General features: G+C 36.7%; 1 protein-coding gene across 1 annotated transcript in view; it reads right to left on the minus strand.

Annotated features, from left to right (window-relative positions):
- Positions 1-3,565: 3,565 nt before the first annotated feature.
- Positions 3,566-16,703, minus strand: part of LOC129732068 (homeobox protein 10) — a gene marked incomplete at its 5' end in the record, with an annotated part of 105,012 nt that continues 91,874 nt past the window's right edge. The window contains one exon of the mRNA XM_055692563.1: positions 3,566-4,563. Coding sequence (XP_055548538.1) covers positions 4,360-4,563 — 204 coding nt within the window. The remainder of the gene's footprint in view (positions 4,564-16,703) is intronic.

Below are 16,703 nucleotides of genomic sequence, written 5' to 3' on the forward strand. Positions count from 1 at the left end.
GAAAAGTTTTCAACCAGCTAGAATTTTCATCATGGTGCTCTTATCAATGAGCAATAAATGTGCGCTATCTATATTTTATCGGTTGCAATCAAGAAAGTCTCTCTGCGAGAGCTTTGTGCGCTTACTCTTCACAATACAAGCTTTCTGATGTTGCGTATTTTGTGTTCTTTACATTTGCTTCCAGCGTACGAAAAAAACAATTAACTCACCGTTATTTTTTAACATGCTTCGGTGTTCTGTGCAAAATATATGAGCCTCTTTGTTACATACGATGAGTATGCCAAGACTTGTTTTTTGTTTATTTATTTTTTTTTTAGTTTCTAGGCTTTTGTGTTAAAAATGGTTTGAGGCATAATGTCCAATTTCGTCACCCAAAAGATACTATCAGAACCAAATTTGGGTGCCACATTTTAGTCGCCGCTAATCAAGAAAAAACAAACTATTAATTTTTTAACATTTTTCAAATACTTATTAAGGATTTATAATGATTGACCCACCCAGCTGCTCTCAAGGTACGATTCTAGCCTAACAAGTCGTCGCAGGTTCGAGTCTCGGCTCGGGAGAGACTGATAGTGTCAGTAGGATCGTAGCGCCAGCCCCGTAATTGTCCTGTACACTTAACAGTTGGCTGCGAAGTCTGTGTATGTGTAAACAGAAGATCGAGTTCTGAATTGGAATGTAGCACCAAGGCTTTGCTTTGCTTTGCTTATGATGATTTTACTGAAGCCCGTCGAAAGACGAACCTGGGCACAGGACGGTTAATCTGAAACTTTCCTCCGCAGTGTAATTCATGCTAGTGTCAAAATCAAAACTACATCCGTAAGAGTTGTTTGACCTTGGATTCTCTTGAATGACACACAAGAATATTTGTCAAAATAAGATTATTTAAGCTCTTCAGTAATATACTAGTTAAAACGAAAATTTATTTTCTATTTCCGACGTTCCGTTTTTTATTAAAACATTTTTAAGGATTAAAAATCAAAACGTCGGAAACAGAAACTAAATTTTCGGTTTTTATTAGCAGATGGCTATAATCAGTCGTAAGTTTTTCAATCTGTTTCATAAGAATTTGAATTTAGTAAGTTTAGTAAGTTTAGTTCACAATTTAAATCGAAGTAGTGCTTATCATAAGCTGATGTTTCAATATTTTCATACACAAAATTTTATTTTCACAAATTGCTATGTAAAAACTTATACGAATCAACATAAATATGGAGGGTACAATTTATTTGGGAAACATCGACAAGAGGTTAGTGAACATGAAAAGTTGATAATTTACGAATAACGGTTTTAATTACGTTCGATCAAAATATCTTGTAGTTTTGTCTTGGGGCTTCCACATGACTAAACCACTGAGCAATACAATCGTAAATCTCTTGAATCCTATGTCTGATATCTGAAATAATTATTTTGATGTGGATTATAAATTGGGTAGAAACGGAGTAAACATACTTTCGGTATGGATCTCACATTCAGAATAATTCCGATTTAGGTTAATTTTGCGAATTAGGAATAAAAAGTTATAAAATGTACTCAAATTCAGTTTTCGAAGAGATTTGATTTTTTTTAAAGAACAAAAAAGCGCCTTGATAGCGTCGTTGAAACCGTAGGGTGTAGCTCGAATAAATTATTAAGATGCCAACGCTTTAGCCGTAGTGATGCAAACATGGACATTAAACTGAAGTTTACTAACAACGATGACTCTGAAATCCCGGATAGAGGCAACGCGTTGCAAAGTTTTAGCTCCAATGGAACAATCAAATTCGATTCTGGTTTGCCGGCGATTAAATGCAATGGATTTACATTTTCTCGATGTTCAGTTCCATCACGTTTTCAAGGCATCAGCGTTGTAGCTCATCTATATCCGTCTGCATCGCGTAGCATTCGAGGTGAGACTTCACAATGCAATAAATTTTCATCGGCCTACAGCAATTTAAATATGAGTGGACCTAGAGCGCTACCTTGTGGAGCACCAAATGCGATTGTAAAAAAGGCTGGAATGCGAGCCGTTCACGTTGACAAAAACAGCTCGCTTTGCCAGATAAAAGCGTAGCGATTCCGTAATCCAGAACGAATAATTGAGTTTCATTATAGAGTAATTGAATGGAAAATGTGAAAATTTTGATATTTTTTTGAACTGTCGTTTTTTATTTGGCTGAATCTTTGCACAGATGTTTTTCTGGTATAAAAATGTCATGTTGTGCTATTGGTAATTTTTTGGAACCATATTGAGAAGGCCTTATGTAAAAAATTGTCCACAATGTCCACAAATATTTTTAGTCAAAACGGTTCAAACGCTGGGACATTCGCGGCAAAGTTGCAGATAGTAATATATATATATATATATATATATATATATATATATATATATATATATATATATATATATATATATATATATATATATATATATATATATATATATATATATATATATATATATATATATATATATATATATATATATATATATATATATATATATATATATATATATATATATATATATATATATATATATACCGTAAGAAAAAAATGTGATCTATCCTATTAGGGGTTAATAATTCCCATTTCACCTCATAATACTTATTCTTATTAAATTTTTCAACCAATTCAACCATTGCAAGCTTTGCTCCAAATTATATGAGTTAATGTTATTAATCATTTTTATTTCACGCTTTACTGTTGGTTGCTTTAGCTTACGCTTTACTGTTGGTTGCTTTAGCTTAAAGAATATGATTTTATTAAAACAAATTAAACATCAAATCATTAAACAAAATTAATTCGTATGGTTCTTTGAAACAAGGATAACGTGTGAAATTTTCTCAATGAGCCCCGAATGGTTAATATAGAAATTCGATCCTATCAAGCTATAAACTCAGAGAAGAGAATTTAAATTTGTAAACTATTTACACAAAGAAAAAGGTAAACTGTGTTAACTTAGATCTAGACTTGGAGATTTGATCATAAGCCGACTAGGATGATAGACCAGCATCGTAGCTCGAAATCAGCTGAGAAGCATGTTACAGTGAATTATAGAAATATAATTAGCTGGATTTTCTTTGCAACCTAAAACTAAAAATTCTGCAAACTAACCTCCAACTAAATCTACCTTAGTTGATTTGCTTATCTTAGTAAATATTTGTACATTACTTTAACGTGCACAAGGGGTCAAATATTGATTTCACGATAAGGAATGATTGCACATGCAGACATTACGTATCTACTCTAAACACGAGAATGTCAAGTTGTAACGAACCTACCTTATTGTTTATTATTTCCCGTTCCTTTTGCATATGGTGAATCGATTTCTCGGTTCTGTCGGCAGTCAATATGAAGAACATCTTTCAGTTGGCTTACTGCACCACGTGATGTATATTACTTACGAGAGAGGGAGGGTGTATGATGTCCATCAATTTATCATAAAATCTCGGAACTCGGATGGAGTGTCATCAACACGTGTCCGGTCGTACGCCGTGACACGCGTTTTCGTACGCAACAATATTAACAAACAATCTCACACAAATTCATTTTTTTCTTCTTTTCTTTATTAAACTTATGCAAGTTTTACAGATGGTTTGCGTTAGATTTTGATTTTATCATAAAGTACTAATAATTAGATATCAATTGCTATGACATAAGGAAATTTATTTAAATACTGAGAATTCAAACATTTCACACTGCTTATTGCGAATCATAACGTTCAGCCACGTTATGCTGTGAAATCATTTTTTTACATAACTCCTGTTAGATCTTACGCAACGGTCGTCTATACACAAATATTCAGTGGTCAATAAATAATGTTTTACTTAACTGAAACTGGAATGTAAAGTCTTTTCACTATTATTGAATATGCAAGCAGACTTCCTTCATGACTGCCAACGGTGTTCGCTTTCGAGAAAATATCACACTCTAAATACAATGATAGTTACTATGGATCACATTTCTCATCCTCAATCACGCTTTCTCACTCTATCACTCTTCCCGTTCTATGACATATTCGCATCTAAATTATCATTATTTAAATTAATGTATAGTAAATTCGATTTTTGTTCTTAATTTTCAACTTTCAATTTTTAGACTCGTCAAAAATACGTTTTAGTTATTGGGTTTATACGATTTAATGAAATTTTCATTTTATACAATGCATTCGGCAGATCAGTAGTGTACTTTTTTGTATCATAGTGTCATCTGTAATTCAATTTATTTGAGTGAAAGCATTGTGCGAACAAAGAAATTTTCGATTAACCAAAATGTGGGTTACCTGCGCTTACACGGACACATGATACAAAAATGCTAACATACGACCCTGCACAATAAATATTAAACTCAACAAATTCACTCAGCAGCCCTACAATACTAATGCCGCATATCTTCCTCCATTCGGCAACGCTTCCGACTACTGCTTCCTGTGTCCACTAGGTCCAAACTTTCCGAATCCGAGTCCATTGGCTCGCTGCAGTCTCCATCACCGTCGCCCAGCTCCTCCTGTTTCCGCTTGGCGGTGGCCATTTCAGCCGCATGCTTTTTGCGCCATTTGGTACGCCGGTTCTGGAACCACACCTGGAACAAACCAAGAGATAAAATCAGTTAACATTCGTTAATTGCAGTTGAATGGCTGTTCTGCTTGTCAAGCAGCATCAAGAAACTGTAATTATCGTCGCTCAAGTGGCAATTCTAGAGCGACCAACACGCAGCCACCGAGAAGTGAACGTTTTCTCACCAACGAAAAATTCCACACTGCGAGCGGTATCAGCGCGAGGATAATGTGGTCCCGGAGCACAGCAGTAAGGATCACGCGTTCGGTACACACAAACGCAACGGCTTTTTATGGCCTCATTATGGGCGTTTAATTGCGCGCATAAAGTGCCAGTGAAACGCGCCCAAGAATAAACAGTATCATTCTTCCCGCTTGTTGATGAGCTCGTTGATTCCGTATGTTGGATAAATACTGTGCAGTGTTGCCACCGGAAAAAAATTTCAACGCAATTCTATTTAACGAGTGTTTTGTGGTTCAGTAAGGATACTCGCAACTTTCGATCTTAGCGCTCGTCATTATTCAAACTATATTTTTATAAGTTCAATTGTTCAGCTAATTATATATGATGTACAGCATTGCTGTGACAAATCAAAGCTGAATACAGTAGTTTGGCAATCCGGACGTAACCGGAAGACAAGATGACACCGAATTTTAAAAACGGCCTGTGAGGCGAACAGCCACCAAGAGGCGTCATCTTTATCGCAGCTATCATGATTATCATCGCAGATTTTAATCCGATTACGAAGCAGCTTTAATTTTAGAATTCCTTCTCGACCTTCGAACAGCCCGTGGCGGAAACACTACAGAGTGTGCACGGCAATACGGCGAAATGATGATTTTTAAGTGCTTTATTATTGTAGCTAAAATTAGGTTGCTTGGCCGAAAAAGGACAGGACCGTGAGCTAAATGAGAAATAAACAAGGCACTACACCGTTTGAAACAGAGCATTAGCGAAGTGTATTGGAGGTTGCGGAATCTGATTTTAAGCTTTTACCTTAGTTATGGCATAGAGTTTAGAGTGTTTGCTCATTGAATGCAATCCATCGTCGAACGAAGCGAAACGGCAAAGCGGAGTCATAAATAACGAGATTATAAAAAAACTAAAGAGGAGATTTATTGTGGTGTTCGAGAGATGGAATGGACACAATAAAACATACAACAGCTACAACAAAAACAAACGGGAACGCGTCGGAAAAACGGGAACAGTGCATATTTGTGTAATGGATGCTAACGATCTTGTGACTCCTGCCATTCAGTTGCAGGCAAATTCCGAATCAAACAATCCATGAAGCAATTCCGGTCACTTCGCGATCAAACGAAATGGTTGTGAGACTGGTTACAAGCAATAAGAATTTATGCCAATGTTAGCATAGTTTTAGTTATCATGTTCTGGTAGTTACAAGGATACAAAATTCTATTGGAATATAAGTGTATTCATCTTAACAATTTTGGTTATGAGTTTGCTAGGGATGTAACATGCGCGGTTGCAATTCCATCATTAAGAAAAAAAAACCCTGATTCTGTGTACTTCCTGGAGATATTTTAAAAAGTATTTCACTAACTTCGAAAAATCAAGATGTTCCGTCTACACCAGATAATTTATTTTCAACAAGCATTGAAAACTATTCATTGACATCATAATAAGCGTTTTTTCATGCCCCAAAAGTCACTCGAACGAGTTTTCCAAATGAAAATCGGGTTGGAAGAACTAGATGGTTTTAAATGGTAGATTCGCTAATTTTTGTGTGAAAACTCCTAGTTTTTAAATGCATTTTAAAGGGCACAAAAGTTGACTAGTTCTACAACATAGATTTTGAAGGTGAAACTATGTACTTTCATCCTAAATGTGTTGTTGTTGCTTATATGTGTCAACAAGGGAGTAGAGTGCCTCTATAAAGTGTCATTTTAAAACAAAAAATACCTGTAACTTTTTTTCTCTGAAAAGTTGAAACTTATCTATTAGTGTCAAAATATGCAGTTTTTCACGCCCTAAAAGTCACTCGAACACCGCTTTCAAATTCGTGTAATGCTGAAAAAACTAGAGCAATAATAGTTTTTTTTCGACCCATCCCGAATGAATTTATAAAAATTGTCCTAGAACAGTAAAATCACAGAAAGGTTGTATGCAAAGCCACGACCGCAAGGTTGAAGTAGAATACTTTTACAAGAAAGATAACTCGGCTGCTTGCGTGTCAGTCATTTTTTCTAGTAAATAAACGTTGACCGTTCATTGGCAGTATTGTAATTTCTTTATGTTTGATATATATATATATATATATATATATATATATATATATATATATATATATATATATATATATATATATATATATATATATATATATATATATATATATATATATATATATATATATATACATATATATATATATATATATATATATACATATATATATATATATATATATATATATATATATATATATATATATATATATATATATATATATATATCATTGAATATTTTTATATTTTGTGCAAATGAGAAGTTGAAGTGCTGCCGAATTGTTATATGCACATTTAATACGACATCATTAAACGGAAACGGAAACAGTAAAGAAACCGGAATCGAGATATTTCACGACAAAAATCTGTAAGTCGGAAACCACAGATGCTAGAAAGTTCTCTACTAAGGGGAATCTATCTTTTGGTATGACTGGTTAATAGGGTAGGCCTATTGTACTCAAAATAAAAATTGTAACTTTTTTATCTTACGACATAGAGCAAATTATAGATAATTTTATTTTATAAAACATTGTTAAAAAAATTATTGCTCTATCTTGTTTTTTTGAAGTAGAATACTTCTCTCAGGAAGTTCGGCTACATAGGGATGTGAAATGAAAATCTAAAACCGAAAAAAGTGAAAAATATGTCCAATTTCAAATGCTAATAAATCGGTTAGTATTCGATGGATTTCCTTCGTTCTTGCAGCAATAGATTGGAAAATCTTCTAAGATTCTTCCCGAAATAAGATAATTGTCATTTTATTATTCACACTATTGTACTATTGAAAATAGTCAAGCCTTGTCAAAACGAAAAATTCGACCTCTGATTGGTCGTTATATGCTTGCTTCCCAAGCACGGTCGACAGGATCATATACCTTGCGATTGAAAACATGCTATTTGGCCTATATAAGAGCCTGTTTCAGCCGGAGCCGCTCATAATAGTTCTAGACAGCGACAACAGCAGTCGTCCTTCCTTAGCAGCAGCACTAGTCCTGTGGTTGGTCACCACGTCTCAGGAGAAGCGCGGTTTTTCTCAACGTGTGTCGCCAGACAGCCATTATTCCCCCCGTGTTGGGGCAGCATGAAGATTGCCATCAGGAAATCCAATTTTGGAAATCATAATGCCTTTTTCAAGGCAAATAAACAAGTCATTGAAAGTTAATAATTTTTGTCAACGCAAGCAAGCATTCTGTGTTGCATCCTAGCAATTCAAATCTGTCGCACCCGTCGAATTTACTAATGTGAAATAACTTCCACAGTGCATGTTGTCCGTGTATCCCCCAATGTTAGAGCAGCTCAAATGTTGTACTTAGCAACCGATTTTGAACCGCAAAATGCTTTTTTCAAGGCAAATAAAATAATTGAAGGTTAATAATTTTCTGGCATCAACACAAGCAGACATGCTGTGCAGGATGCAATCAAATTCTGTTGTAGTTGTCTAATTTTTACTTTTACTTTATTTAGTAAACCCCCCACTGTAGGGGCAGCGCAAAGGCTGCGATCAGCATGACCAACTTTGAATAACAAACGGTTAACGGTTATTCACTAAAAATTCATCCAATTCAAAACAGGTTTTTGTCTGAGTACAATAATTTGCACAAAAAGATATTAAAAATTTTACCGCATTATCAGACGCGTTTCTCCAGTCATGCCTCGTGAACGTGAAGGTTCCCTATCACAGACATAGATTTCGTGCTCCAGCACGTTACAACACGTGGAAATTGTCTTTTTACTAGTGCAACATTTCTTGGAAGTGTTTTATTATTCTCGGGTAAGAGACTACGAGTGCATTTACTGCATTTATTGAGAAATCCATCGGAAGTGTATTCAGTGCTATGTCTAAATATATGAACGCCAAATACAAGCGTGATGCTCGGAAACGCGCGAAGGACCAGCATGGGGGAAGTGCATCGAAGAAACCAAGTACCAGTACGGAGGTCAATGTAAAAGCAGCCCGAGGTAACACGTGTCCAACCTCTGGTTGGGACGCTGGAGAAGGGCCTTCTACTAGAGGTAGGAGAAATCGAACCATTTATTTATTCCTTATGCTCTCATGTCTAATTTACCTTGGATATAATACTGCGAAAATGATGAAATTTATATATTGTCGTGCATGCAATATAAGCATAACTTTTGAACTCTCCTAAGGGATGTAATATAAGGCAAAATAATTCTAACTTTTAATTCTCATCATTTTCGTTGCATAAACAAAGATTTATAAAAGGTACAACAGTTTACTGAAACAAAAGGTCTGAACTGCGCCTAAAAGGTTCCGCACATGATATACCATAAGTCCTCATTTAAATGTCATATCTGCATAACAGAGCACGAAAAGTTCTGATTGCATTTTGAAGTAGAATACTTCTCTCAGGAAGTTCGGCTACATAGGGATGTGAAATGAAAATCTAAAACTGAAAAAAGTGAGAAATATGTCCAATTTCAAATGCTAATGAATCGGTTAGTTTTCGATGGATTTCCTTCGTTTTTGCAGCAATCGATGAGAAAATCTTCTAAGATTCCTACCAGATGCATGAAAGTGCAATTTTATTATTCGAACTATTGTACTATTGAAAATCCTTAAGCCTTGTCAAAACACAAAATTCGACCTCTGATTGGTCGTTATACGATTGCTTGCCCAAGCACGGTCGGCAGAGTTATGGACCTAGTGAATTGGGAATGCATCATTTGGCCTATATAAGAGCCTTCATCAGATAATAAACAGACATTTCATCGGATATTAAATTGAACAACAGAAATTTGAAAAACAAAAATGAATTTTGAAGAGTTAATATTTTCTCGTTTTGCGCTATAATCCAAAGTTATAATCTGCGCTGTAATCCAAAGTTATACTATAGAGTACATACTCTGACTATTATTACGTGTTACGTGCGTCGCTTAGGGTTTGGCTTCGGTTATGCAGAACGCGAATAACGGCGCGATGCGATTCGGCAAGATGAAATGTGTTGAAATGTATAGCTCTACTTCGCCTTAAAAAGAGCTGTACATTTCACCACGGTAAGGCGAATCGCATCGCGCCGTCATTCGGGTTCTGCATAACCGTAGCCTTTGTTCCGTTTCCGTTTAATGATGTCGTATTAAATGTGCATATAACAATTCGGCAGCACTTCAACTATATATATATATATATATATATATATATATATATATATATATATATATATATATATATATATATATATATATATATATATATATATATATATATCATTGAATATTTTTATATTTTGTGCAAATGAGAAGTTGAAGTGCTGCCGAATTGTTATATGCACATTTAATACGACATCATTAAACGGAAACGGAACAAAGGCTACGGTTATGCAGAACCCGAATGACGGCGCGATGCGATTCGCCTTACCGTGGTGAAATGTACAGCTCTTTTTAAGGCGAAGTAGAGCTATACATTTCAACACATTTCGTCTTGCCGAATCGCATCGCGCCGTTATTCGCGTTCTGCATAACCGAAGCCAAACCCTAAGCGACGCACGTAACACGTAATAATAGTCAGAGTATGTACTCTATAGTATAACTTTGGATTACAGCGCAGATTATAACTTTGGATTATAGCGCAAAACGAGAAAATATTAACTCTTCAAAATTCATTTTTGTTTTTCAAATTTCTGTTGTTCAATTTAATATCCGATGAAATGTCTGTTTATTATCTGATGAAGGCTCTTATATAGGCCAAATGATGCATTCCCAATTCACTAGGTCCATAACTCTGCCGACCGTGCTTGGGCAAGCAATCGTATAACGACCAATCAGAGGTCGAATTTTGTGTTTTGACAAGGCTTAAGGATTTTCAATAGTACAATAGTTCGAATAATAAAATTGCACTTTCATGCATCTGGTAGGAATCTTAGAAGATTTTCTCATCGATTGCTGCAAAAACGAAGGAAATCCATCGAAAACTAACCGATTCATTAGCATTTGAAATTGGACATATTTCTCACTTTTTTCAGTTTTAGATTTTCATTTCACATCCCTATGTAGCCGAACTTCCTGAGAGAAGTATTCTACTTCAAAATGCAATCAGAACTTTTCGTGCTCTGTTATGCAGATATGACATTTAAATGAGGACTTATGGTATATCATGTGCGGAACCTTTTAGGCGCAGTTCAGACCTTTTGTTTCAGTAAACTGTTGTACCTTTTATAAATCTTTGTTTATGCAACGAAAATGATGAGAATTAAAAGTTAGAATTATTTTGCCTTATATTACATCCCTTAGGAGAGTTCAAAAGTTATGCTTATATTGCATGCACGACAATATATAAATTTCATCATTTTCGCAGTATTATATCCAAGGTAAATTAGACATGAGAGCATAAGGAATAAATAAATGGTTCGATTTCTCCTACCTCTAGTAGAAGGCCCTTCTCCAGCGTCCCAACCAGAGGTTGGACACGTGTTACCTCGGGCTGCTTTTACATTGACCTCCGTACTGGTACTTGGTTTCTTCGATGCACTTCCCCCATGCTGGTCCTTCGCGCGTTTCCGAGCATCACGCTTGTATTTGGCGTTCATATATTTAGACATAGCACTGAATACACTTCCGATGGATTTCTCAATAAATGCAGTAAATGCACTCGTAGTCTCTTACCCGAGAATAATAAAACACTTCCAAGAAATGTTGCACTAGTAAAAAGACAATTTCCACGTGTTGTAACGTGCTGGAGCACGAAATCTATGTCTGTGATAGGGAACCTTCACGTTCACGAGGCATGACTGGAGAAACGCGTCTGATAATGCGGTAAAATTTTTAATATCTTTTTGTGCAAATTATTGTACTCAGACAAAAACCTGTTTTGAATTGGATGAATTTTTAGTGAATAACCGTTAACCGTTTGTTATTCAAAGTTGGTCATGCTGATCGCAGCCTTTGCGCTGCCCCTACAGTGGGGGGTTTACTAAATAAAGTAAAAGTAAAAATTAGACAACTACAACAGAATTTGATTGCATCCTGCACAGCATGTCTGCTTGTGTTGATGCCAGAAAATTATTAACCTTCAATTATTTTATTTGCCTTGAAAAAAGCATTTTGCGGTTCAAAATCGGTTGCTAAGTACAACATTTGAGCTGCTCTAACATTGGGGGATACACGGACAACATGCACTGTGGAAGTTATTTCACATTAGTAAATTCGACGGGTGCGACAGATTTGAATTGCTAGGATGCAACACAGAATGCTTGCTTGCGTTGACAAAAATTATTAACTTTCAATGACTTGTTTATTTGCCTTGAAAAAGGCATTATGATTTCCAAAATTGGATTTCCTGATGGCAATCTTCATGCTGCCCCAACACGGGGGGAATAATGGCTGTCTGGCGACACACGTTGAGAAAAACCGCGCTTCTCCTGAGACGTGGTGACCAACCACAGGACTAGTGCTGCTGCTAAGGAAGGACGACTGCTGTTGTCGCTGTCTAGAACTATTATGAGCGGCTCCGGCTGAAACAGGCTCTTATATAGGCCAAATAGCATGTTTTCAATCGCAAGGTATATGATCCTGTCGACCGTGCTTGGGAAGCAAGCATATAACGACCAATCAGAGGTCGAATTTTTCGTTTTGACAAGGCTTGACTATTTTCAATAGTACAATAGTGTGAATAATAAAATGACAATTATCTTATTTCGGGAAGAATCTTAGAAGATTTTCCAATCTATTGCTGCAAGAACGAAGGAAATCCATCGAATACTAACCGATTTATTAGCATTTGAAATTGGACATATTTTTCACTTTTTTCGGTTTTAGATTTTCATTTCACATCCCTATGTAGCCGAACTTCCTGAGAGAAGTATTCTACTTCAAAAAAACAAGATAGAGCAATAATTTTTTTAACAATGTTTTATAAAATAAAATTATCTATAATTTGCTCTATGTCGTAAGATAAAAAAGTTACAATTTTTATTTTGAGTACAATAGGCCTACCCTATTAACCAGTCATACCAAAAGATAGATTCCCCTTAGTAGAGAACTTTCTAGCATCTGTGGTTTCCGACTTACAGATTTTTGTCGTGAAATATCTCGATTCCGGTTTCTTTACTGTTTGGTTTCATATCCTAACGAACACTTGCCACAAGGGTATCAAATTGATAAAGTTTATAACGATTTGAAAGCGGCCTTCGACAGAGTTTACCATCGTATCCTGCTTACTAAGTCGGATCGTCTTAGTGTGTCCTTGAACGTTGTCCACTGGTTCGAATCGTACCTAAGCAATCGCCGATTATTTGTCAAAATGGGTTCCGTAGAGTCAGGAGAATTCATAAACCGGTCAGATGTTCCGCAAGGCAGCAACTTGGGCCTGTCTAGCATTACCGAACTCCTGTCGACTGTGAAATCCTACATAGTGTAATTAACAGATTTTACGACTGGTGTCAACACAACATGATGGTTACACTGGTCGACAAAATGAAATGTTCATTGATTACTTTTGCGAGTAAAAAACATTCTATTCAAAAGAACTACCGTATAGATGTTGAAACCTTTACCAAAACTAACGTAGTGCAAGATTTTGGGGTTATGCTTGAACTTACGGGAACACTACAGTCACATAATCAACAAATCTAGGCGGAATCTTGGGTTCATTCTCCAGATGTCAGCTGAATTTTGTGATCCTTCCTGCCTGTGCTCTAAGTACTAAAGCCTAGTGCGATCTGTACTGGAAACACCGTCGTGTGGAGCCCTTTTCGCAGCATCTGGATAACCAGAATAGAAAAGGTCCAATCGAAATTTATAAAATACGCTTTAAGACTCCTCTAGGTACAACTTCTTAGGAAGCTACCTTTTAACTCCATACCAATTATGGAGCTCTAATCCCAAGCAGGTCATTAGTTTCATCAACTAACATCATCAAACAGTTCTACTCCATCAATGAGTACGAGCAATCCGTAACCTGTGCACAGCAATCGGGGCCAGCCACAAAAGACAATCAGCAAGACTATTGCAGTGGCATTTCAGTGCCCAGTGCCCTTCAGGCATACAGGAGAAGACTACTTCCTTGGAGACATCCAGTTGCGCTAGCCCGGTGCAGACTTTCAGTAATGGACACCCTCGAAAAGCGACAAAATGTGCAAAAGGTGAGAAACTGCTAGGTTCCGAAACGCTTTTTTTACAGTGAGGAATGTTGATTTTTTAAAAATAATTTTATAAAACTTTTGGCAAACTTTGCTTGATATTGATCCCAAAAATCAATAATTCAGTCGAATGCTATCACAAACTTCAGCTACATTAGTGCTGCAAAATGGCGCTGGTGGTGGTTTCAGGGATTTTCCGTAACATGTTGGATATGAAACAGTCTTTAATCACAAAATGTTGCTTGAGAAGAAATACTCAGTTGCAACATGTTTTACAGCCAAACAGATGTGTCATTAATTAAAGCGCTTCTGCTAGGCTCCGGATATCTTAGCTTCATGCACAAGGTGTCTACAAAATTAATTACATCAAAAAGATAATTATTCTAAATATAAAGCTCATCCGGTGACAGAAACCTGGTAAAAGCGATTAATATTCACAACAAAAAATATTTCCTTAAGGAAAAAAAACAAATGTAAACCCACCCACTGCACCTTCAACCATTGGAATGCTTCTTCACCTAGAAGCACGAAGTACGCTCTGAATTAAAGCAAAATTATATTCAACTGCTTACAATCGCAATCCCAAGAAGTCATATCTGGCCGCAAGGCGCCGACTGCCACAAGCGGATAAAAAAAACTAGAGCTCCCCCGGGAAAATTTAATAAAATGCAACGCACCGCTTACGGCGGAGAGAAGCGAGTAAAAGTTTAATGTTGCGACATGTTTTTGTGTGATGTTTGGTTTTTAATTACCTTTTTCATACCATTTCTAGCTTTCGGTCAGTTCGTTTTGTTGTTTTTTTTTCTTCCCATTAAAAGCGCAGGCACAGAGATGATGCTAATTTTTGCAGGTACTTTTGCAAAAAATCGTCATACAAGAGTTTCAGTCAAACATTCTATTTTTACAATCATAAAAAACACGAGTAGCTAGGCAAACCAATTGCAGCACATTGGACGATAAAGCAATCCAAGAGAAGCGCAATCAATCAATTAATTTTACGCCATCTTTTTTTCACTCGATATCTGAAACAGCCATTTATTCCCGAAAGATGGAATCGACAGGCAGCATAGTAGAGATGCAATATCGTAGTCTCCGTTCTCCCAGCAGCGTAATAAAGAATGCTCGGCGCATCATCATACTGTTAGGGCAGACAGGTCGTACGTTTTTCGATAGATCCACCCGCCTCCCGTCGCTCGGTCCATTACATAGTCACACACAAGCCCGGGTGCTGGCCAAACAGGTAATATGCAAGTCGTTTCGATTGTGAGAGTCGTTTCCATTTTCCTCTAGCAACGTCCCGCGCAAAATAGTGGCAAAATCCATTTTTATTGCTTTAACGTGGATCGTAAATTTGCCGTACGTAGTAGCAAAAACAGTTGCAAATGACTTTTTAGTTAAAAAAAAAATGGAAGCACCTTAGATGTGTGCATGGAAATAAAATTGAAATGAATCAATTCAAATTAAAATTACAAACATAGTAGCGAAAGGTATTAAGTTCGTGCTTGTAACTAGAAACAGTCAAAGGTATCCATTATTTTTCGCTTTTCTATCAATGTACGAATTAAACTGTGAGGTATATTGGTAATTTGAGTCCTGATCCTCTGTTGTTGTCAGTTATTTGCAATCAATCTGCATAGCATAGCATAGCATATTTGATCGCCCGTGTGTTGCCCGCGATTGACCAGAATCAGCTGAAATTGCACAAAGAACCGTCAAAATGGTGCCTAGGAGTAGCAAGCCATTCTCAGTGTATAATTCCTGGTGATCTTTCTTTTCACTGGTCAATAACGAAGCTGGCCACGCCCAATGCAGATCAATAGAGGAAGGGATATCGGGAGTGTTAGTTTAATACTTGTTGCTACTAGAGACCGAGGAATCCTCTGCATCATCCACAAGTATCAAAGGAAGGAATTAGTGTTAGTGGAAAGGAATTGATCTGGATCCATCGAGGTTGATGGTGCGATCTTTTCTACACAAATTTGCGCACGATATGGTTACTTCTCGGTCTCTGGGCAACCGGCCACCACGAGACGATATAAATAGAACCGCGCCACGATCTAGTTATCTTCGGCAACCTACCAATCGTTAACAGTCTGTATCACACCAAACTTCGCGTTTATTGCCGTTAACTTAATTCAAATTTACCTTGAAACGAATGGATTTCGTAAAACGCAACAACCGCACGCCGAACGCAAACTTCTGGTACCAGCTCAAATAACCGATAGAGCGCTGTATTAAGATAGTCACACTGAGCGTTGTCAAAATACCGCGCGCGAAACTGAACTGCCTTCTCCGAATGCAAACAAGAGCGTGCCGACCACTAGTATGACGAAAAAGCCAAAACACCCGCTTTATTAAAAAGAAAAAAAAGGAAAAAAGGGAACCGGCAAAACAGGAATAAATTTGGCATCCATGCAGGGTTTGTCTGTGTCGCGATTGAAGAATAACAATATTCATCGAACGAACGAAACCTACTCTGAATCGTAACGTGCTAAAAAAGAACCAACGGGCGTACAGTCTTCAAAATAATGATTTGGTACATCTCGGAAATCACAATACACCGATAATCCTTAGATGAGCAAAGCTCACCAAGGCCGAAGACACGTTTATGCCGGAGCAATATGTACGACTGCTTTATTCCCTCTCATTGACGCATACGCGAGAGGACACGGTGCTTCGCCCCGATAATCTTTTGTTTTGTATTTAAGTTAAGATCCCTACTGAGTATAAAAACTGGCAAAATTTCATGCACTCATAGCTCAAAAATTTAAAAAAATGCAATATGCATATCGAACAAGACAGAATTATAAGTTGATTGATAA

The sequence above is a fragment of the Wyeomyia smithii genome, chromosome 3 (assembly GCF_029784165.1).
Source record: "Wyeomyia smithii strain HCP4-BCI-WySm-NY-G18 chromosome 3, ASM2978416v1, whole genome shotgun sequence".
NCBI lineage: Eukaryota > Metazoa > Arthropoda > Insecta > Diptera > Culicidae > Wyeomyia > Wyeomyia smithii.